The following is a 24,472-nucleotide window of genomic DNA, read 5'->3' as shown; positions in this document are numbered from 1 at the left end:
TATTTCCCAAATGACATGTTGACAAATGTTCTAGGCGTTTATGGTCAACAAACGCACCTCTTTCGTGAATTATTTCAGGCAAAACCATCGTGCCTCCCAAGAGTTTTTTTCTTTGCATAACTGAACTTTTAGACACGCCGTAGTGAAACAAAACGTCAGTCTTAGAGGTTTGGTGGAAAATACTAACTATGGGTGTTGTTTTATAAAAGTTCCCATCGTATGAATCAGAGACGCAGAGTCAAAGGGTCGTGTGGCTCTAGCACAAGCACAACTGTGGGCCTCTCGTCCATTCTGAATAACGAAACGATGTGACATGCAGAATTGGCTAGTTTAGGGATTCTTCTTCACTGCAAGCTACTAGCATTTTCAGTTTTCTTGCTGCTAAGATACGATGAAAATTGTAATTTGTTACGGTTGCTTGTCTGCAAAATAGTTTGTGTTTCTAGTTACACATTCGAATTTCCCACTAAATAAATTAACTCATAACACTGCAGACCACATATAATTCCTGTCAACCCATCACTACCAAATGTACATAAGGCGATGTGATATAACTTCAATGTCGGGTCATAAACTTAGGACGGAACAATGATTAGGGATCATGTTAACCCAGCAATGAAACCCTCTATCATTGTTGGGTTGAGCCAACAATGTTGGTATCAATGTTGGTACAGAACAAACCCACCGTGGTATGCCACTATTGGGTCATGGCTTTACCTAGCATCGCCAGCATGACATTGTTACCGGGTTTTGGGTTAACCCGGCAATGTGTTCTCGATTCACTTACAGAAAAAGCCTTCTTGGCTAGGTCAATCATAATAATGTGCATGGTTGATAACCAACGAGATTGTTAATATAAACTTAGTTGTATGTTAGATACTAGAATAGTGTAGCACACCTTTGCACTTGATCACCACTTAGTGAGTGCTCTAATCCATGTTATGTCCAGGATTAAGACTAGTAAGCTTATAGTGTAAACATGATGTCTAGATTATAGTTTACCTATGGTTGCGGCTTACCCCACGAATCATTATGATAGCTAGTAGGTGATGACTGCCATGCGTATCCTACGTAGTCCATCACAATCAGATAAGTTCTTAAAACGTAGCCTATGTAATGGATATGATTTTTCTAAGTCAAACTAGACTTGACTAAGTTATAGAAAAGAATATTAACATTTACTACATCAAAGAGATAAATTATTATAAAAATATGTTTCATGTTGATATCATAAAAATTGGTTATTTTCTATAAAAATAATTAGAGTTAAAACAATTAAGAATATAGTAGTAGTATTTGTTTCTATGGACTTTCGGTTCTTGGGACTCATGCTAAGGTCATTCCAAATCTAATGTGAACCTTTAATTTATTCTCTCTTTTGTACTGTATAAAGTAGCTAAAGGTCACATAAAAGTTCTTTTCATACCAATTATGGTACTCTTTCTATCTAGAGGGCCAGCTCTCACGTGAAGAATTTTGCGCTTTTAGTTTGTTTGTATTTGTGTGCTTGACTGTTGTGGACCTTGTGGTCCGGTCATTCGTCGGTAGCCTTCCAAGGTCACCCATCCTGTTTAGCATGGGCCGCATAGAATGGTTATAACCTATACTTCCTTTGCTTTAAAATATATTTGTGGATTGATCATAGATCAGTTCGTTGAGTTCTTTGGGTTGACATAGAGGTACGGTTTGCGTATGTGTGTTCATAGGGGTAAATGTGCGTATGTGTTGTTGGCGTAATGTGTAATTCTTAAAAAAAAGATATTTTAGCGCTTTGAATTGAATCGATTTTCTAAACACCTATATATAGTACCAAATTAAAAAAAAGGACGTACCAGTGCAGAGAGCTCCCGCTCTGTGCGGGGTCTGGGGAAGGGTATCAGTGGCAAGCCTTACCCTCGCCTGTGCAATGCGAGGAGACCGCGACTCGAACCCGAGACCTTCCGGTCACAGGCGGTAAGACTCTACCGCTTACACCAGGCCCGCCCTTCACCTATATATAGTACCAAATTAGCTCAGCTAAATCTACCATTCAATATATTCTATTGAATATTTTTTGGTCTTAATCTCTTAAAAATGGCACTATATATTTTGTATAAATTTAGTCAAATTTAAAGACATTTAACTTATACTAAATCTAAACACCACACATATATGTATCTAACGTGGGTTTTACCTTGGATTAGAGTTACTACTTCTTTTCTTAATGAGTAGGACGCTTTGGATAATGACACCTTCTCTTGCAACATTCAGATTTAAGAATTGTCAAAGAAACATTCAAGATTTAAGTGGTAATTCTGTACGTTGATGAAGACGTGATTTTTGAAAAAAAAACATACATCATGAAAATATTTCCTAATTGGACGGAGTAGAGCATATAAACATTGGAATCGCATCTTCCATCGTCTTCCGATTGATGTCAACATGCGAACTGACAAGATAGTGGTAGTGTAGCTGGAGCGCAACTCAGTAGCTGTCTGAAAAAAAAAACTGAGGCCCCGTTTAGTTGGACGAAATTTGGGAATTTGGCTACTGTAGCATTTTCGTTTTTATTTAGCAATTATTATTCAATCATGGACTAATTAGGCTCAAAACGTTCATCTCGCGATTTCCAACCAAACTGTGTAATTAGTTTTTTTTCGTCTACATTTAATGCTTCATACACGTATCGTAAGATTCGATGTGATGGCTACTGTAGCACTTTTTTGAACGCATGAAAATACACGTCCGTTTCATTTCATCGAGGAGATGGGACTGATGGAGACAGGCCAACGGAGGTCAGAGGATACCATGGACCAACGTCCAACGTCCAACGGCTCTGCATATTTGGATTTGCTCGGTGGAAGCTCGGCGACACGCAGATCCTGATCGAAAAGGAATTAGAAAGAACGTACATACAGACTCTGTAGCTGTTCATTCCAATGAGATATGAGAAGCTGATGTTCAGATACATACAGACTCTGTAAAGAACATACTAGTATCCCATGTCCAGATACATACAGACTCTGTAGCTGTTCATTCCAATGAGAAGCTGATGTTCTTTGGAGTTAGTTGACACCTTACGGATCTTTTTTTTGTTATTATATAAACAAAGCACTGCTCGGTTGTCCTATACGAAAATAAGATCGGCTACGTGCCTACGTTCAGTTGTGCTTGCTGCGGCAGCAAAGCAGACAGCAGCAGCGGCTGCCACCGTAATAAACAAAGCAGAGGTGAACAGGGCCCATCAGATGGTCCGTGCAGGTATTTCCAAGCGAAAAAACAAGTATTTCTGCCCTCGAGATGGACAACTGTTTAATTTGCCTGTTCTTGGCGTGGATAAACACATGCTCTGATGCTCTAGTCAGTGAGTTGTTTGATGGTCACTAGGATACTTGGGTCTTCCAATGCTGCGCTGAGCTGTTGAAACGAGGCAGACAACGATAAACCTTGTACCTTGGAAACTGCTACAAGTGGTACATCACAGATTGACTCGATCGTAGCTGTACTTTATCACAGGATGTCGGCACAGACAACATGGGCCTCGTAAGCAAAACTTGAGAGCCGAAATAATCTAGGCCATGATTAGTTCCACCAAATTCCCAACTTTGATACTATGCAAAAAGAAGATTTTCCGTCACATTAAACTTTCGATACATGCATGGAGTACTAAATGTTGACGAAATAAAAAACTAATTGCACAGTTTGGTTATACTTTGCGAGACGAACGTTTTGAGTCTAATTAGTCAACGTTTGGATAAGTATTACCAAACTAAAAAAAATGCTACTGTAGATACAGTGCATTCGGCGAACTAAACGTGGCTCTGGCCTCGTTTCCTGTCATGGGCATCAGCATTGAGAGCTGAAATAATCTAGCCTCGTTTCCTGTCATGGGCATCAGCACTGCTTTGAGTGCTGAGATTATAATCTAGCCTTTTTTTTTTTGGGGGGGGGGGGGGGGGGGGGGGGTCCCTGTTAGATTCTTGCCAATCAAAAAAAGTTTTGCTAAATTTTGCACCAAATAACAGCACCACTTATTGTCTCCTGGCAATTGGCATGTTCAACACAGGATCTTCTTCATACCCAAATCAGAAAAAAAAAAAACTGACATAACAGTAACATCTAACAGATGCCCTCTCGTAAGCAAAACATGAGCAAGCAGTGCTGATGCACATGACAAAGAAAAAGCCTGATTTGAATCTATCCCCTTCACAACAGCAACAGCAGAATCTACATAGAAAGCAACACCACCTTCTGCGAGTTGTTCTTACTATTACCAACACCATCTCGGCACAACAAATGTGAAACTGTAACGTCGATACCCACATTAAGGGGTATTACTACAGCATCTCTAGAATGAGAATACATACACTAGTACATCGTATGTACCCCTGCTAAATGCTAACATTATCCAAGAGGGTGATGGTAATCTAGCACTTTCTGATATACTAATATATACTACCAAGTTCGATAGTTTAAATAAATACGATAAATGTAATAAAAGCGATCTGCCGAACTAGTACTGTCTGCCAGCGAAGCCCTATGTACTCCCTCTTCCATGGATAAAACAGCAATACAACATATTATTGTCAACAACCTTCAAATGCCCTCGGAATGAGCCACAAGGCAAGGTGAAACTCAACAATCTACATGTTGGATGATGTTACCTGGATAAGAAAGATTAATATATCGATAAGTGATACGAGGCAACAGGCATAAGAGTAGGTGATGACTTGATAGTTATCCTACCAATTTATATACTTGGCACCATCTTTGCTGTATATCCTACTCTGCAATTTTGTTATTCCGATTCCTGCAGAAGTGAAAAAAGCGCAATGAGATTTACAATCACAAATTAGCAAACTGGAAATGAACGCAGCAGGTGACACATACGCTTGGAATGAATGGATATCCTTGCGAAAGTTCTCTAGTTCCTCTGGGTTAAACCAGCCATCATCAAGCTAAGCCACATTGATAAAACAGATTAGTTAAACATTTGAAAAGGCAGTAAAAGAAGAGGTATAAAGGCAGAAACAGATGACACACCAGCTGGGTGAAATCTTCTTCCAATCTTTTGTTTTCAAGAACTTCTGCCAGTTTTTTGTTTTGTAGAAAACAGTGGATGAAATAAAGAACATAAATTCCACATTCATCCCCATTTTGCTGTGGCACCTGCAAAGTTGTTGAAGAGAGTACCATAAGAAGTCTAAGATTTAGAAGCGAACAGGGTGATAATGGGTAAGAAGATGCCAAAGGAATACCTTGGGAAACTCGAGGCGGATATTGTTTATGAACTGCTTGCTTTCTTCCCGCTCCTCAGTCTTGTAAATGTCAGCAATGAATCTACGATACCAGTACCAGAAATTAAATGCTAGTAAAATGAACATATTCTAAGCAAAATTTAGTGTGTAAAAAAAATGGTTGAGGTCATCTAAGCAAACACAAAAAAGTCCAAAACTATTTTGTTAAGGGTCAGATAATTGCGATATGATGCAGCAATGTTTGGATTTGATGTGGCTTAATCTGTGAGTTTGTTATCATACTCACATTTTTATATATACAATTCAGCCATAGCCACGGAAGGCTCACTAGTTTTCAGTTTCAGAGGTATATCATTATGGAATAATTTGCATGAGACAACAGACAACAGGAAGACATGACACCTCTTGGTCTGTTTGTAAGAAACAAAAATGGCAAAACAAAAAAGATCCAAAAGAATAGCAAAGCTGTTTTCAATATTTGAATCATGCTTCTTGAACAAACATAATGCTGCAGCCAGTAGGCATAACCACACCAAATCAAAATATCTATAATATTCTCAAACAGATATTAGACCGGCTATGTTGTATGGAGCAGAATGTTGGTCTACAAAGATTCGACATGTTCAACAACTGAGTGTTGCAGAAATGCATATAGTGCGATGGATTTGCGGTCACACAAGAATGGACCGAGTTCGGAACGATGATATACGTGATCGCCTAGAGGTAGCACCAATTGAAGAAAAGCTTGTCCAACATCGGTTGAGGTGGTTTGGCCATGTCCAAAGGAGACCTCCAGAGAAACCAGTGCATTGTGGAGTCCTAAGCCAAGCTAATAATATGAGGAGAGGTAGGAAGACCGAAATTGACATGGGGGAGGCAATAAAAGATATTTGAAAGCTTGTGATATACCTAGAGATCTATGTTTGAATAGGAGTACTTGGAAAGCAGTTATTGAAGTACCTGAACCGTGACTTGGGGCTCTTGGTGGGTTTCAACTCTAGCCTACCCCAACTTGCTTGGGACTGAAAGGCTATGTTGTTGTTGCTGTTGTTGTATTCTCAAATAGATATTGCATTTATTATTTGGAAGTTCAGAAAGGGAGGATTAGAGGAGCATACTTTCTGATTGCTGATCGCAACCTTGTCGGATCTGTCGTATTGAGTGAGTCCAGCACTATCATCCGTGGTCCTTTCTTAATATCCGAGCAGTTTGCATCATCAAAGTGGCATAAGACAAGGAGGCTCCAGTGTCCACTGCCATAAAAAAGAAGGGTGAAAATTTGATACATATCTGGCAGTTGATTGAGTGAATACACAAGGTAATTATGAGAGTAACTCACAAACAAACAATAGGAACGAACACATATTGTCTTGAAAATATTCTCTTAGACTTTATCCATTTAAGGACATTGGGTTTATTACTCTCATGGTAATACATGTTAAACCACAAGGAATCCAAGTACGCATAAGCACTCTTCTTATCTTCATCAATGTGCTTCCAAAGATCCCTGTGCAAGAAGTTATTGCAGCAATAAGAGTACAAATTTCTTCAGAAGACCAACTAACAGGAAAAGTAGAAATAACCAGCACCACATACTCCATGTATAATTCAAAAATATCAGTATTCAGCTTGTCTTGATTTGCCTCGTTCCTCCTGCTAGTTCCATGGTGTGAGACTCTTCTCTGTGGGAGGTTAGCATAAAAGGAAGGTAATACATTTTTGGGTCTCCCAGATGTCTTCAATGTTGTTGTTCTACTTGTTCGAGAACGCTTGCTCTGACACTCTACAAATGGACACAGAAATTCCATCAGAACTAGAATAAGAAAAAGCCTGGGGGAAAGACCTCCCCCGGTGTTGCACTAAGACGAACTAACTCGTCTGCAGGATCAAGAAAACGGCCTGAACCCAACTACCAGGATATGTGACTAACTGCCAGGATGTGCCTGCGACGCATACTTCTCAGTCAGTGGACCACATATTTCACTGCAATAGCGACGAGGGGAATTACTTTAACCCAACCCCAAGAATCCGCTCCCACAGGGACTCAAACCTGGACCTGATGGGTGCTACTAAGTCACTACAACCACTAGGCTAGTAGGCTGCAGGCCCATTCACTTAAAACTCAAATACACAAGCATAATTTATTTTGTCAACCATGTTCTAAGTTTGCAGTTAGTGTTGCAAAAGTGTAGCTACCAATCCATCACTTAGCATTTACTTTGCATAATGTATAAGTGGTTCTGCCATTGGTACACCACACAGGGTTCTTAAGGTGGTATGGCAAAATGAGGCATGGCAACTCACCCCCTTACAAACTAGGTACTTTTGGGGCAACTCGACACTGTACCAGAGTGTGAAACAGCAGATCGACAGCAAATAGGAGGAGCGAAAAAACAAAGACAAAAAAAAGGGGTGGGTTGCACTGTCCCATCTGCCCAACCCCCCAACACACACATACACACACAAATTCTACTGCCCACCTGAATCTTTCCCACACATATGATGAGGACATCAACACCAACGATACATCGACGTCGTACCAGTTTCTGGTCCTATTACTCGCGCCCGTGCTCATCAACTTAATCATCAAGTAAGTTCACTCTTCAGTTCCTGTCCATCATATTTAGACCATGGAGACGCGTGCACTCTTGTTTTGGTTAGGAACCAGAGAGAGGACCGAAAGGGAAAAGGATTCGCGCAGGCTGGATTCGGACTCCAGGACAGCTCCAACTTGTGATGGTCACCACGGTCGCATACGAACTCAGATTGGGGCGTTCAAGTACTTCATGGAATCCTTATGAAGTCTATTTTCACATTGATCTGGAATCAAGTCCATATCTGTTCTGAGGCGGCCGCAATGACCGAATTACTACCGAGTGGTTTTCTGTCCAAAGGTGCTGCGTCGCCTTAGTTTGGCCCAATGGGCCGTGTATCAAGTCGGGTCCATTAGGGACGCGTCCTAGGTTTAGAGCACGACCCCAACACCCTGGTGGTCGTCCCTCCACCTTCATATACCCCTTAGCCGCCACCAAGAACAGTTGGGTTTTGTTTAGATCAAGCTTAGCTCTCGCTACTTGCTTGTAAGCGCGCGTGCTGGATCAGCCGCCCGTCTTCTTGTCTCCGGAACCCCACCTTATTTGAGATTGAGTTTGAAAACCTTCATCTTCATCTAGTAAATTCAGTCCTTGTTATACTTGTTCTTGCTAGTTCTTTGATTGCTTGCAGAACGAGTGCCCTAGTGGCCGGGTGACGCGCTCCACAAGATCGCGGCAGCCATTGGAGGTGGTGTATCGGTTGCTAAGGCGCAGCTTGGAAGGCTGTAGTCGGGCCGTGAACGTCGTCTCCATCCACCAATCGAGTTATCCCACGCCCTCTCATCGAAAGTTCAGGATTCAACCCTAGCGGGTTCATACCAACATAGTTCCAAGTTCATGGAGCATGCTCCTAGACTTGATTTGTGCCTCTCCCCTTGTTCTCATCTGCAGGGCCGTGTTCCTATCATTTGCACTCCTCCCATTGTTGACCTGCGAGTACCTGCTCCACCTCACTTCACTGCCCCCTCAGATACAATGCCACTGCAGCTTCATGATCTGCTGCTGGCAGCTGACTGGACAGTGTGCTGCAAGACCCACTAGCACCTGATCTGATTGGTATGGCAGATCCATGGGTGCGGTCACTGATTGGCATTGCTGGCTGTTTTCTTCCTCTTTATACTTCTGTCCCCTCCCTGTCTCCATCTCAGATCCCCTTAAGTGCTTTGTCACCTAAGTGAAACCTTAAGCAATAAATTTCGAACCACAAGCAATAAATTTGCTTTCTCAACTGTTTTGTTAGTCTTTAGGAAACAGCCAAGAGAAAATAAGATGGCATCAAGCCAAAAGGCAAACAAGGCATCATGTTTAGGCAGATTACTGAAGGCCTCTAACAGATCAAGTTATTCAGAGATAATGGTAAAACTCTGGTTTGAAATCAAGGAAAACAACTAATCCTTTCTTTTGGCATTCTACTTTTGCTCCAGGATTTATTTCTTGTTTCATCTTTGCAACCTTGCATTACAAGAGTGCTATCCATACTTGTCAATTCCATTCTGGGGGCCATTCCTGTTGGCCACTGGTATGTGTAGAGAATTAGATGTAGAGAATTAGGGGAACACCTCACACCCAATTAGGGGGGGTGACTTTCATATATATAACATGTCAGTACCAGATCATGCTGGAGTATCTAGAAATTAATATACAAACTGATAATAAACCAATCAATAATACAATACAACCTACTCCATCTGCCCTGAAAAGAATACAATTCAAGCATAGTACCAAGTCAATCAATCAAATCAAACCATATAAAAGTATTAACATTTATGATACTTGATAAGTATCATTGGATTCATCATGGTATGTATTTTCATAGTATACCTGTTAGAGATATGCATTCACACAACACTCTTCTCCCTATCTATGCATAAATGCATGCACACGTGCCGCCTGGGTTCTCCCCATCGGTGTGCCACCAGGGGTCTCCCCCTGTGTGTGTGTTCAAACTTAGGCCTTTATACATTGCTATATATATTTGTAACCCACAAGGTTGCAATAGGCCAGCCCAAGAACACTTTATGGCTTGTGCTGCATCCAAATTAGGGGAATCGGTAATTTAGCCACCTTTCTTGAATGTGCTAAAAAAAATGAGGAACCAATAAACTAATAGGCAGCAATTACACCCTTAGAATAAAGGACAGGCAACTAACTGTGAAAACTAATATCCTCGAACTTCACTGTTACACCAAGTAGGGCCTAATTTTCCAAAAGAAAAGGGAGTTGAAAAGGAAAAAAAACACAGGGTAGATGACCAAATCTTGTAAGCTATTATACAACAACAACAACAACAACAAAGCCTTTAAGTCCCAAACAAGTTGGGATAGGCTAGAGTTGAAACCCATCAGAAGCAATCAAGGTTCAGGCACGTGAATAGCTGTCTTCCAAGCACTCCTATCTAAGGCTAAGTTTTTGGGTATATTCCATCCTTTCAAGTCTCCTTTTATTGCCTCTACCCAAGTCAACTTCGGTCTTCCTCTGCCTCTCTTCACGTTACTATCCTGACTTAGGATTCCGCTACGCACCGGTGCATCTGGAGGTCTCCGTTGCACATGTCCAAACCATCTCAACCGGTGTTGGACAAGCTTTTCTTCAATTAGCGCTACCCCTAATCTCTCACGTATATCATCGTTCCAAACTCGATCCCTTCTTGTATGACCGCAAATCCAACGCAACATACGCATTTCCGCGACACTTAGCTGTTGAACATGACGTCTTTTCGTAGGCCAACATTCTGCACCATACAACATAGCAGGTCTAATCGTCGTCCTATAAAACTTGCCTTTTAGCTTCTGTGGTACCCTTTTGTCACATAGGACACCAGACGCTTGCCGTCACTTCATCCACCCTGCTTTGATTCTATGGCTAACATCTTCATCAATATCCCCGTCCCTCTGTAGCATTGATCCTAAATATCGAAAGGTATCCTTCCTAGGCACTACTTGACCTTCCAAACTAACATCTTCCTCCTCCCGAGTAATAGTGCCGAAGTCACATCTCATATACTCAGTTTTAGTTCTACTGAGTCTAAAACCTTTGGACTCCAAAGTCTCCCGCCATAACTCCAGTTTCTGGTTCACTCTTGTCCGGCTTTCATCAACTAGCACTACATCGTCCGCGAAAAGCATACACCAAGGGATGTCCCCTTGTATGTCCCTTGTGACCTCATCCATCACTAAAGCAAACAAATAAGGGCTCAAAGCTGACCCTTGATGTAGTCCTTGATGGATAAGTCTCATGTGTGGCTGGTCTTTGTGGGGCTGTGCTGCTCACATGGTCCTTGTGGCTGTTTTTCTGTTTTTAGGACAGCATCTTAGACTAGAGGACAGCATCTTAGCTAGGACAGCATATTAACATCTTAGACTAGCATCTTGGCATATGCTTGGCTGGCTAGCAGCCTATAAATATATAACCCCAACCCCTCAGGTTGGTATGACATTTGTGTGAGCTTGTGTGAGAAATAGACAAGAAAATTGCCCCAACTCCTAGTGTCATCCTCTCTCGATGAGAGTAAGAATTCTCCTACTACCAAGAGTGAGAATTCAGCGACTAACAACTGGTATCAGAGCCGTATTATCCTGTAGCCTGAGCATCTCTTGCTCATCTTCTCTCCCAGCCCCACAACAGCCCCAGCTGTTGGTAGCACCAACTCCTCCGGCCGCTCCTGTTCACTCCTCCCCCGCGCTGAAGCAGCCCTCTCCCCACGCAGCAGCCCCCCGGTAGCGCGTCATGTCCGCAGGGCAGTCTCAGCGCTCGGTCGCCTTGAGCACGCGGCGTCGGCAGGAGGCCGAACTTGCCGCGGCAGAGGAACGCGAGCGAGCGACGGCAGAGACCGCTGCGGCGGCGGCAAGGGCGTCGAGGCTGGCAGCAGCGGAGCTGGCAGCAGCCAGAGCGGAGGCGGAAGCAGCGGCGGCGGCGAATGCAGCGCGTGCGGCGGCGAATGCAGCGCATGCGGCGGCGGCGGAGGTCGAGGCTCTGCGCGGCAGCATCGGCAGCTCCATTTCCGCTGACGACACCGCCGACGCGGACCTCGAGCTGCTAGAGAGGGAGGCAGCGCGAGCGCGGGCGGCGCAGTGGGCAGCCGCGCACGTCCACGAGCGTGGCGGCAGCCTAGACAGGCGCGGACGCGCTGGCGGCGCTCCAGGAGGAGGCGCGCACGGCGGTGGCGCTCCTGGGGCAGCCGCGCACGCCCACGAGCGCGGCGGCAGCCCAGACAGGCGCAGACGCGCCGGTGGCGCTCCTGGAGGAGGCGCGCACGGCAACGGTGGCGGACGGGTCGATGGAGAGCGCGGCCTTCACAGGCAGCGTGGCTCTCTCTCTCCGGATCGGTACCGTGGTTACCACGGGCTCCAGGCTGTTGTCAGGGACGTCGGTCCCGGCGGTGGGTGGCCTACCCTCACCAAGACCAACTACGTCGAGTGGGCTACGGTGATGAGGGTAAAGCTCCAGGTGCGGCACATGTGGGAGGCAGTCCGATACGGCGACGTCGACTACGACCTAGATCGATGGGCGCTGGATGCCCTCATCGCTGCAGTCCCGCCCGAGATGCAGTTCTCGCTTACCAACAAGCGGACTGCCAAGGAGGCTTGGGACGCCATCGCTGCGGCACGCATCGGCAGCGACCGCGCCCGCAAGTCCACACTGCAGGCACTTCGCAAGGAGTGGGAGAACCTGGCCTTCAAGCCAGGTGAGGACGTTGATGACTTTGCTCTCCGTCTCAACACTCTGTTGCAGAAGATGGTGCAGTTCGGCGATGACACCTACGGCGAGGAGAGAGCTGTCGAAAAGCTCTTTCGCTGCGTCCCCAAGAAGTACAAGCAGATGGCTCGCTCGATCGAGTCCCTGCTGGATCTCTCCACGATGTCGATCGAGGAGGCGATAGATCGCCTCAAGGTCGTCCACAGCGATGAGCCACAGTCTCTCTCGGGGCCCATCACCACTGGCGGGAAGCTCCTTCTCACTCGGGAGCAGTGGCTTGCCAGCCAAGGTGACCGGAAGAAGGGGGAGCCTTCTTCCGTGACAGGCGGCCGCAAGCGTGGCAAGCCACGCAAGGCGCGCAGAGACGCCCAGGCCGGGGCGCGAGGACGTGCCGAGGGTGATGCCCGCGGAGGCGCCCAGGGCGGCGCCGTCGGCAGGCACAAGCCGGCACGGGACGACGCCTGCCGCAACTGCGGCCAGCTCGGCCATTGGGCCAAGGACTGCCGACAGCCACGACGCGGCCAGGCCCACGTCGCACAGGCGGAGGAGGAGCCGGCTCTATTCATGGCACATGCAAGCATTGAGCTACCTCCAGCGGCACCGGCCGCAGCGGCTCTCTTCCACCTCGACGAGCCAAAAGCACACGCCCTCCTCGGCGACAGCTCCGGCAACGACAAGACTGACGGGTGGTGCCTCGACACCGACGCCACCCATCACATGACCGGTCGACGGGAGTTCTTCACCGAGCTTGACTCTAGCGTCCGAGGCTCCGTCAAGTTTGGGGATGCCTCCGGCGTGGAGATCAAGGGCGTCGGCTCCGTCATCTTCACCACCGTGTCTGGTGAGCACATGCTGCTCACCGGAGTCTACTACATCCCCGCGTTGAGCAACTCCATCATCAGCTTGGGACAGCTGGATGAGAACGGTTCGCGCGTGGTGGTTGAGGACGGAGTCATGAGGATTTGGGATCGTCGTCGTCGTCTTCTTGCCAAGGTATCCAGAAGCGCAAATCGACTCTACGTCCTTAACGTGCAGGTGGCACAACCCCTCTGTCTCGCTGCTCGTCGGGACGACGAGGCGTGGCAGTGGCACGAGCGTTTTGGGCACCTTCACTTTGAGGCCCTGAAGCGGCTCAGTGCCACGGAGATGGTGCGAGGCCTGCCGTGCCTCGACCATGTGGAGCAGCTCTGCGACGTCTGCGTGTTGACGAAGCAGAGGCGACTCCCCTTTCCACAGCGGGCTAGCTTTCGAGCCAAGGAGAGGCTCGAGCTTGTGCATGGGGACTTGTGTGGCCCAGTGACACCGGCCACACCGGGAGGACGACGCTACTTCCTGCTGCTCGTCGACGACCTCTCCCGCTACATGTGGGTGATGGTCCTTGGCAGCAAGGGAGAGGCTGCGGACGCCATCAGGCGCGCGCAGGCTGCTGCGGAGGCGGAGTGCGGCCGCAAGCTGCGCGTGCTGCGCACCGACAACGGCGGCGAATTCGCGTCGTACTGCGCTGACGAGGGCATTCAGCGCCACTACTCCGCGCCGTACAGCCCGCAGCAGAACGGCGTCGTCGAGCGGCGCAACCAGACGGTTGTGGGGATGGCTCGGGCCCTCCTCAAGCAGAGGGGGATGCCGGCTGTCTTCTGGGGAGAGGCGGTGGTGACGGCCATCTACATCCTCAACCGCTCGCCTACCAAGGCGCTCGACGGCAGGACGCCGTACGAGGCTTGGCATGGGCGCAAGCCGGCGGTCTCCCACTTGCGGGTCTTTGGCTGCCTCGCGTTCGCCAAGGAGCTTGGTCACATCAGCAAGCTCGACGACAGGAGCACTCCGGGAGTGTTCATCGGCTACGCGGAGGGCTCGAAGGCCTACCGCATCCTCGACCCGAAGACACAGCGTGTGCGCACGGCGCGCGACGTTGTGTTCGACGAAGGGCGAGGATGGGCGTGGGACAAGGCGGTGGACGACGGCTCGGCTCCGACGTACGACGACTTTACTGTCGAGTACGTCCACTTCGAGGGAGCTGGGGGAGTAGGCGGCTCTTCTTCGGCGAGCGCGTCTACCCCAGTCCCCGAGCCTCCACCGACCCCGGCGCCTGCTACTCCGACAGCACTACGCTCTCCAGCCAGGACCTCGGCTGCGATGAGTTCTTCGCCGGCTCCACCACAGCCGGCAACGCCACGCACTCCAGCACCGACAGGCACCACTCCGGGCACGTCTACTCCACCACCAGCTCGTGTCGAGCACGGCCCGGTTGAGCTCGCTACTCCGCTCTCTCACGACGAGGAGCGCGTCGACGCGTACCATGACGGTGAGCCATTGCGGTACCGTACGATGGAGAACCTTCTCGGCAACCAGCCGGTGCCAGGACTGGTGCCTCACGACCTGGAGGCGCAGTTGCACCTTGCGTGTGACGACGGCGAGCCTCGGTCGTTTGCAGAGGCCGAGAGACACGCGGCATGGCGCGCCGCGATGCAGTTGGAGATGGATGCGGTTGAGAAGAACCACACCTGGGAGCTTGCTGACCTTCCTCGTGGTCATCGCGCGATCACCCTTAAGTGGGTGTACAAGCTGAAGAGGGATGAAGCCGGTGCCATCGTCAAGCACAAGGCTCGCTTGGTGGCACGAGGTTTCGTGCAGCAGGAGGGGGTCGACTTCGACGACGCCTTTGCTCCCGTGGCACGGATGGAGTCCGTGCGACTCCTCCTTGCGCTAGCTGCCCAGGAGGGCTGGCGTGTTCATCACATGGACGTCAAGTCGGCGTTCCTTAACGGCGACTTGAAGGAGGTCTACGTGCACCAGCCGCCGGGATTTGCGATCCCCGGCAAGAAGGGCAAGGTGCTCCGCCTGCACAAGGCCCTCTATGGCTTGCGGCAGGCACCGAGGGCGTGGAATGCCAAGCTGGATTCCACGCTAAAGAGGATGGGCTTCGAGCAAAGCCCGCACGAGGCGGCCATCTACCGACGGGGCAATGGAGGTAATGCCCTGCTGGTGGGTGTCTACGTCGACGACTTGGTGATCACCGGCACCAAGGATGCGGAGGTGGCGGCATTCAAGGAAGAGATGAAGGCCACCTTCCAGATGAGTGACCTGGGGCCTCTCTCCTTCAACCTGGGAATCGAGGTGCACCAGGATGACTCTGGGATCACGCTTCGACAGACCGCCTACGCCAAGCGCGTCGTTGAGCTAGCTGGGCTCACCGACTGCAACCCAGCTCTCACTCCGATGGAGGAGAGGCTGAAGCTGAGCCGCGACAGCACAACGGAGGAGGTGGACGCTACGCAGTACCGGCGTCTTGTGGGGAGCCTTCGCTACCTCGCCCACACACGGCCGGACTTGGCATTCTCCGTCGGCTACGTTAGTCGGTTCATGCAGCGACCGACGACGGAGCACCAGCAGGCTGTGAAGAGGATCATCCGCTACGTTGCGGGGACTCTCGACCACGGCCTCTACTACCCGAGGTGCCCTGGGGCGGCACACTTCGTCGGGTACAGCGACAGCGACCACGCCGGCGACATCGACACCAGCAAGAGCACGAGCGGGATCCTCTTCTTCCTCGGCAAGTGCCTCGTTAGCTGGCAGTCGGTCAAGCAGCAGGTGGTGGCCCTGTCCAGCTGCGAGGCCGAGTACATAGCGGCCTCCACCGCTTCGACTCAGGCGCTCTGGCTCGCTCGACTGCTTGGTGATCTCCTCGGCAGAGACACTAGAGCGGTGGAGCTCAGGGTGGACAGCAAGTCCGCTCTGGCCCTGGCAAAGAACCCCGTGTTCCACGAACGCAGCAAACACATCCGGGTGAGGTACCACTTCATCCGAGGCTGTTTGGAGGAAGGGAGCATCAAGGCGAGCTACATCAACACCAAGGACCAGCTTGCGGACCTGCTCACCAAGCCCCTTGGGAGGATCAAGTTCCTTGAGCTCTGCTCCAGGACCGGGATGGTTCAACTCTCCCACAAGACGACGCACAAGACTTAGGGGGAGAATGATGGATAAGTCTCATGTGTGGCTGGTCTTTGTGGGGCTGTGCTGCTCACATGGTCCTTGTGGCTGTTTTTCTGTTTTTAGAACAGCATCTTAGACTAGAGGACAGCATCTTAGACTAGAGGACAGCATCTTAGCTAGGACAGCATATTAGCATCTTAGACTAGCATCTTGGCATATGCTTGGCTGGCTAGCAGCCTATAAATATGTAACCCCAACCCCTCAGGTTGGTATGGCATTTGTGTGAGCTTGTGTGAGAAATAGACAAGAAAATTGCCCCAACTCCTAGTGTCATCCTCTCTCGATGAGAGTAAGAATTCTCCTACTACCAAGAGTGAGAATTCAGCGACTAACAGTACTATCCTAATCGGGAAGTCATCCGTGTCTCCATCACTTGTTCGAACTCTAGTCACAACATTGTTGTACATGTCCTTAATGAGCCCGACGTACTTCGTTGGGACTTTATGTTTGTCCAAAGCCCACCACATAACATTCCTTAATATTTTATCATAAGCCTTCTCCAAGTCAATAAAAACCATGTGTAGGTCCTTCTTCTCCCTATACCGCTTCATAACTTGTCTTACTAAGAAACAAACTATGAACTCAAACTTAATGTTTTAATTCTTAATAGCTGTGAGAGGTAACTGCAGCCTGAGGGTGCTTAGTCCTTGATGGTCTATTTTGATTATGTGACCATGCTGCGGCAAATTATGTGGTACATGTACTATAAAGCAGGCACATTTAGGGGTGCAAGATGCATGGAAATTGTAAGCAACACATTAAAACAACAGCAGCAGTGATGCTCTGTCCACTAAATGATTAACATATACAAGCACCAGATGACAAAATTGAACCATACACCGAATGATTAGCACGATTCCACAATGTCCAATCATGACAAGAACAAACGCTGCTGAGAGGCAAGGTGCAGAAATGAACCTTTATAAAAAGATTATGCAAGCTGTACGCACTTTATCGACTTCGATTTAGAGCAAGAGATACTGAAAAGGCAGCAAGCAGCACCACACATGATTTGCACTAAATCCTCTGCTTTTTACACTAGGGGTGGAACTAGACCATTTTGGTGTTGTCACTTGACAGGAATGAATTTTTAAAATCCAAGTCTAATGTGTTGTTGACCTAAGACAAAACAAAGACTAATGATCACATTTTAAACACCAGATACACTGATGATTATCACTCTAAATCCACCCCTGTTTTAGACAATAATTAAAAGAAAGATCGACAACAGCACATATATAGGATTACAGGTTCTGTATAAGAGAGTATGGAGGCACACCCAGGAACCCTGTACATTTCCAGAAGACCGACCATGACGCAATAATCTGTTCCAGACATACAGCAACGCCCGGAGAGGATGTAGCCCAAAATCTGAGGCGAAATACACCTACGAACCCTCTCAATTTCTGCCAATCTAAAGAAGAAGCCAGCATTCACTCCTAAACCCGCACAGAGCAATGAATCAGGCACCAGACAACCAACAGACAATCCAAAGCGCAGCGCAGCCGTGCAGCAGCCAACCCAACCACACCTCCACCGCGCCAGCACATCAAGAAGAGCACCCCGAGCGTCACAGCACATGGCCCGAAACAGCGCAGCACAGCGGAGGGAAAGGGGAGATTTTGGGGGGGGGGGGCGGGGTGGCGGAACGCCTCACCGTGTTCGGCGTCGCTGTCGAGGTCGATGAGCTCCTGCCCCTTGTCGCGCCCGCGGCGGGGCATGGCTGCCTGCTCCCACCCGCTCGCCGCCAGGGAAATGGCGATCGCCTTCTCTAGGGTTTGGCCCGGCGGATTTGGTTGGGGGGTGGCAAGGCGAGGAGCGGAGGAGGGAGATCAAAAATTTTGGGGAGAAGCGGGTTTTGCCTTTGCAGTTTGCTTTCGTCTTCCTTCCCCCACCGCACCTGCCTTTTCTGTGCAAGGACAGGGGGAGCGGTAGTGATTCGACACGTGGACGAACCAGATTTCACTCGGGTTTGGCGGGCGCGCGGGGCAGGCCGTTGGATCTTTATCCAGGACTGTTTTCTTCCTCATTATATTTCTGCCCCCACCCCTCCCCTGGCTCCCTCTCAGCTCCCCTTAAGGCCTTAAGTGCTATGTCGCTTAAGTGAAACCTTAATAAACACCATGGAACCACAAGCAATAAATTTTCTTTCTCAATTGTTTTGTTACTCTTTAGGAAACGGCCAAGAGAAAATAAGATGGCTAAGCATCAAGCCAAACAAGGCATCATGTTTAGGCAGATTACTGAAGGCCTCTAACGGATCAAGTTATTCAGAGATAATGGTAAAAACCTGGTTTGAAATCAGGAAAACAGCCCAACCTTTCTTTTGGCATTCTACTGCTCCAGGGTTTATTTCTTGTTTCATCTTTGCAATCTTCCATTATAAGAGTGATAACCATACTTAATTCACAAAAAAAAAGAGTGATAACCATACTTGTCAATTCCATTCTATGGGGCCATTCCTGTTGGCCACTAGTATGGTACATGTCAGTAGCAGATCATGCTGGAGTATCTAGAAATTAATATACAAACCAATAATAAACTAATCAATAATACAATACAACCTACTCCGTCCGCCCCAAAAAAAATACAATGCAAGCATAATACCAAGTCAATCAATCAAACTATATAGAAATATTAACATTTATGATACTCGATAAACACCATTGGATTCGTCATGGAATGCATTTTCATAGTATATAGAGATATCCGTTCATACAAAACTCTTCTCCCTATCCATGCATAAATGCATGCACCACGTGCCGCCTGGGTTCTCCCCGTCGGCATGCCACCTGGGGTCCCATGTGTGTGTTCACACTTAGGCCTTTATACATTGCTATATATATTTGTAACCCACAAGGTTGCATTAGACCAGCCCAAGAACACTTTATGGCTTGTGCTATGAAAGGATCAAGATGCCTAAAAAGAGGTGAATTTGGTTAATTATAAATTTCTTTACAATAAATAAACTCTATAGTTAGCCCATTTAACCTCTTATGCCTAGAAAGTGTTTCTATTTATCTAATGCACAAAAGTTTAGCACCCAAAGTTCCAATCCTACTCTAGCATGGCAATTCTAGGAATGTAAATGACAAGAATTGAATTGCTCAAAGTAAATGCTCAAAGTAAAGAGAGAAAGAGGAACGCGGCGATGTTTTGCCGAGATATCGGAGAGTCGCCACTCCCCACTAGTCCTCGTTGAAGCACCCGCGCAAGGGTGTAGCTCCCCTTTGATCCGCGCAAGGATCAAGTGCTCTCTACGGGTTGATTCTTCGACACTCCGTCGCGGTGAATCACCCACAACCGCTCACAACTTGAGTTGGGTCATCCACAAGCTCTCCGGATGATCACCAAGCTCCTAATCACCACCAAGCCGTCTAGGTGATGGCGATCACCAAGAGTAACAAGCACGAACTCTCACTTGACTACGACAAGCCTAATGAGAAGGGTGGATGCACACTTTGCTACTCTTGATCTCACTAATGAGGGCTCTCTTTGGGATTCTCAAATCTCAATCACCTCACTAGGACCTTGCTCTTCTTCGCACTCTCAAAGGTGTTTCTCAGCTGTTGAAATGAGTAAAAAGTACCCCCACATATGAGTGGAGGAAGTATTTATAACATGGGCTAAAAACGAACCGTTATGTGCCTCTGCGGGGTGACCGGACGCTCCGGTCATATTGACCGGACGCGCCGGTCAGTTCACCCCGAACTCCAGTGTTTACAGTGTGACCGGACGCTGGCCAGCGTCCGGTCAGCACTAACCGGACGAGTCCGGTCGCGATTTCCCCTCTCTGGAACCTTACTGGAGTCGACCGGACGTGGCCCTCAGCGTCCGGTCACTTGACCTCTCAGCGTCCGGTCACAGCATACGCAAATATCTCGGTCAAATGAACTGACCGGACCCTGAGTCAGCGTCCGGTCACATTGGAGCCAGCATCCGGTCAGTATTTGACTCTCCATTCACTTCCAACTCTCGATCATTTGTGAATGAAGTTTGCTCCATTTGATCTAAGAGCTATTTTGGAGCTACCTAGTGCTAGTCTTAGCAAGTGTGCACCACACCTAACCCACTAGACTCACCTAGGTCAAGCTACCCGTCCATACCCCCCTTAATAGTATGGCCAAAGGAAAAACAAAGTCCTAAACTACTCTAAGTGTCTCTTCAACTCCAATCGACACTTAGAACTAGTCCATCCTTAACCTTGTCGTTTATCCTTTGAAAACCAAAACAATTTCCATCGTAGGGGCATTGCCACCATGATAGCCCAATCGATCTTCATTACCATGACCTAATTTAATTGCCTCTACAAAACACACATTAGTCATAGTAATCATGTATTGTCATTAATCACCGAAACCCAACTAGGGGCCTAGATGCTTTCAATCTCTCCCTTTTTGGTGATTGATGACAATACTACCTCGAGTATGTGAAAGAGTTGAGGTTTTTGACATGCTTGGTTTATATAAGCTTTTGGCAATAAGAACAAAAGTGTTAGGCAAGCTTATATGACCCAAGCCAACATGATGTACTCAAAAGATATGAAATAAGCATAAGTACAAGTAACAAAGCTCATTCGCATCAGAGTAAAACATAGAAGCAAGAGCAAATGAGCTTAGCACAAATGATATGACATATAAATAATTCAAAGTAGAGAGCACACATGTCATATATCACGATTACGTAGATATCACTATCACATAGACATAGTTTGATGCATAAAAGAAAACACACAAATGCATAATAGTGTATCACACATAAAACTCCAAATGTAATAGACAATTAAAGTAAACTAAGTTCCTCCTAAGTCGCTCCCCCCTAAGTCTAGCATACTCGAACCCTCTCCTCCTTTGGCGTCAAACACCAAAACCTAAGGGTCGGTCGGCGGGGCTGCAGAGGATGAGTCAGGCACTGAGGTACAAGGAGCAAGCTAAAACTGGGTGCCATCATCATCTGAACCAGAGCTCTGAGCTGTCTGACCCTCTGTAGCTAGAAGCGACGTTGAAGCGGTCTAGGTCGGATCAACAACTGGAGCTGCTATAGACTATGCAGGTATGACTGGTGCAGCTGGCTCTGATGATGCCACTGACGAAGGAAGCGTCTCTGTAGTCCCGGTAATAGGTGCAACTATAGAAGGAACTGGGACATGCAAATATGGCGGAGTAGGCTGCCCTATCAACTCACTGAAGGAAGCACCAAGGCTCTTGGACACTATAGTCTCTGGCACTAGCAGCGAGGAAGACTGAGCCGATGTGAAGCCCGTCTGGAGAGGTGTGAACTACGGGGCTAACATGGGCGAAGCAAACCACTAAGACATCTGCTCTGTAGATGAAGCAAACTATGCTGGTGGTTGTCCCTGACTCTAAAGCCCACTAGGCTATAAAGCTGAAGTCATAGAAGTGGTGGCAGGCGGACCAAGCTAGGGTAAAGACTGTGGTGGTGGAACCCCAATAGCTGTCATTACATGCTGCATAAATCCAAGGAGCTACTGCTGCATGAGGAGCTACTGTTGATGCATGGCCTGCTACTGCTGTATGGCCTACTGCTATCGTTGAAACTCATCCTATCGAGTCTGGAACTGTGCAAACATGGCAATGGTCTCCTGAGCCTGGCGAACCTAATCCTGCCTCATCCGCTCAAGTATGGCAAGTAGAGCGGGATCTGTCTGTGGTGTAGGTGGAGCTGAACTAGAGCTACCGGCCTCATGGTCATGTCGTCGAGGAGGCATCTGAGGTATCTCACGGTAGTCCTCATCTGAGCTGTCACTAGGGTCGCTCACGACCATCCCCTCCTACTGAGTATCCAATTGCTCCTCCTCTATAGCTGTTATGCCCCTGATAGTAGCATCCTACTGGACTACAGTCTCTGGCACCTCTAGACAACGGCTTGGCTGGCTAGGTGCAGTCGGTGTACTATGATGGATCATCTAAGTTAAGTTATATGCAGGGAACTCTGTCATAGCACCATTGTACTCAGCTATCATCTCAAGCGGCCTCACTGTAACTACCCTGTGAATAAGAAATGTGATCTAGTGGGCATAGGGCAACTGTCGGTGATCTCTGAACCCCTCAGCAATAGTGTCATCCATCTCTGATAGAAGGAGATCCCAAATATCAAACACTGTCTGCTACATCAGATAGTTTAGTAGCCACAACTGGATGCGAGTCAAGCCCTCGTGATACCCTATCCTCGGAAGTAGTGTCCTCCTCATGATGGCATCAAGCACTCTAGCAGTGGGAGTAAGATCATTGGGTGTCCTGCTAGACCCCTCGCCGAATGGCTCTATGAAGCAGTGGCGGACTAGATCAGTAGGGGTCACCATCCCTCCATGAGGACATCTAGGGGGCGTTGTCTGTCCATAGCAAACCTCATGTAGCCGGACTGGCTACTCCTGAAGTCTGAGTATCTCTTTGACCCTAGTGCTCGTCAGCCTATAATCTCTGCCACTAAATGTAAAGTGTATGAATCTGTGCTATGGGTCAATCCAGAGAGAAGCATAGAACTAACGGACCTAAGATGGAACATACAATCCAGTCCGTCCAAGTAAGTCTGTCAACCCTGGCAGGTAAGAAAGGTAGGGGCGAATGTGCTCTCTAGCCGCTGCAACAATAGACTCTATGTTGCACACCCTCTAAGATCTTAAAACAGCTCTACTATTAAGATATGCATTGTAGAAATCCTCCTATAGTGGTGTGTAGAAGCCCTCTGATGCACGCTCATCTCGCCTCGGTGGAAACCACTGCTCAAACTCCACAAATCTAAGCTGCTGCACCTGCTTGGCCGTGGCGGCCCTCAGATCTAGATGAGTCACTGGAGGCGAACCTTATGGTCTGGGCGATGGATGAGAACCCCTCCGCTGTGTATCTACCCTCGGTGTGACTAGAGCACGAATACGACCAGAGCGGCAAAGCTATGGCTGAGGTGCCTGCTCTGTCTCTTATGCCTGCTGTTCCTCCTGAGTCTGCTCTGCTGCCTGTGGCTCCTGCTGAGACTCCCCCTAAGGCTAACTCTCATCAATGGCAATACGCTGTCCTTCAATCATAAGAGTCCTAGGTGGACCACCATGAAGGCGCTCAACTTGCTCAAGTGTAGCCCTCACTTCTGGTGAAAGTTGGTCTACGATCTAGACTCCACTGCGAGCACCTCCTCTCTCGACACGCTCTGCAGCCTCTGCAACTACGGCTGCTCTAGCTATATCTACATCTGGATACTTGCGCTTCTTTGTTGCCAGCTTCTTTGTCGCCTTGCCTTTTGGATCGGCAGGCAAGCGAGGCGGACGCCTCGGATCCTCATCTCTGGGACCACCTCCAACATTCTTGACGTGAACCATCGGTTGGATCTGAAAAGAACAACTATCGCTGACAAGACACAACTGCCAACTATCACTTCCAAGGCTTGGTCTCGATCCGTACTCGTGAGCTTGGCCCCGAGTTGACTGACAACTACAAGTATGACCTCAACGGTACCGACTCGCTGCACGATAGAATAGATATGATATACAAATAATTTTAATTATCCATCTAGAGATACAAAACCCTAATAGAGCAAGCAATTGGGTATGAAATTGAATCAAAGGCTTGCTACCCGATGAACCAGCGAAACGACGAGAAGAGGAACGAATCGGGGAACCACCGGATCGGCAATGCAATGATGAATCGAATGGCTAGGGTTCGCGAAGCGCTGGAGCCAGGGCACAGCGGTGCAAGGGCAGCAGTGGCGTGGGAGCACTGGCGCTGGAGCGTGGGGCTCGGCCGTAAGAGCTTGGGGGTAGAGCTGGGTAGCTCGGCGGTGGCGCGCAGAGGCAGCGGCGGCGGCGCGTGGAGGCAGCGGCGACGGCGCGTGGAGGCAGCGACGATGGCACGAGGGCAGTGGCGGCGGCGTGCGGAGGCATGGGGGCGCGTGGAGCGGTGGTGCGCGGGCGCAGGTAGTGGCGGCGGCGCGCGGAGGCAGCGGCGG

General features: G+C 48.4%; 1 protein-coding gene across 2 annotated transcripts; it reads right to left on the bottom strand.

The window, feature by feature from the left end:
• Positions 1–4,073: 4,073 nt before the first annotated feature.
• Positions 4,074–18,379, bottom strand: LOC136486783 (probable ubiquitin-like-specific protease 2B). 2 transcript variants are annotated; one of them, XM_066483788.1, is made up of 9 exons: positions 18,174–18,379; positions 6,834–7,020; positions 6,577–6,744; positions 6,356–6,490; positions 5,238–5,319; positions 5,023–5,148; positions 4,870–4,937; positions 4,726–4,789; positions 4,074–4,643 (listed from the first exon to the last, which is right to left on the bottom strand). In XM_066483788.1, the coding sequence occupies exons 1-8, from the start codon at positions 18,235–18,237 to the stop codon at positions 4,762–4,764; spliced, it is 858 nt and encodes a 285-aa protein (XP_066339885.1). In that variant the 5' UTR covers positions 18,238–18,379; the 3' UTR covers positions 4,074–4,643; positions 4,726–4,761. The 2 variants fall into 2 exon arrangements, with proteins under 2 accessions (XP_066339885.1, XP_066339886.1); XM_066483789.1 differs by lacking the exons at positions 4,074–4,643; positions 4,726–4,789; positions 4,870–4,937 and adding an exon at positions 5,947–6,056.
• Positions 18,380–24,472: the final 6,093 nt, after the last annotated feature.

The sequence above is a fragment of the Miscanthus floridulus genome, chromosome 10 (assembly GCF_019320115.1).
Source record: "Miscanthus floridulus cultivar M001 chromosome 10, ASM1932011v1, whole genome shotgun sequence".
Classification (NCBI taxonomy): Eukaryota; Viridiplantae; Streptophyta; class Magnoliopsida; order Poales; family Poaceae; genus Miscanthus; species Miscanthus floridulus.
Note: the sequence above shows the minus strand (reverse complement) of the source record. Positions and strands in the feature narration are given on the sequence as shown.

Bases quoted from the DNA above. Each gene is read 5' to 3' on its own strand.
- LOC136486783 (XM_066483788.1), bottom strand. From the start codon at position 18,237: ATGCCCCGCCGCGGGCGCGACAAGGGGCAGGAGCTCATCGACCTCGAC. The intron at 5,320-6,355 runs GTATGCTCCTCT...CTGGTATCGTAG, and splicing joins TTGCGATCAGCAATCAGAAA to ATTCATTGCTGACATTTACA. The intron at 5,149-5,237 runs GTATTCCTTTGG...ACAACTTTGCAG, and splicing joins TCCGCCTCGAGTTTCCCAAG to GTGCCACAGCAAAATGGGGA.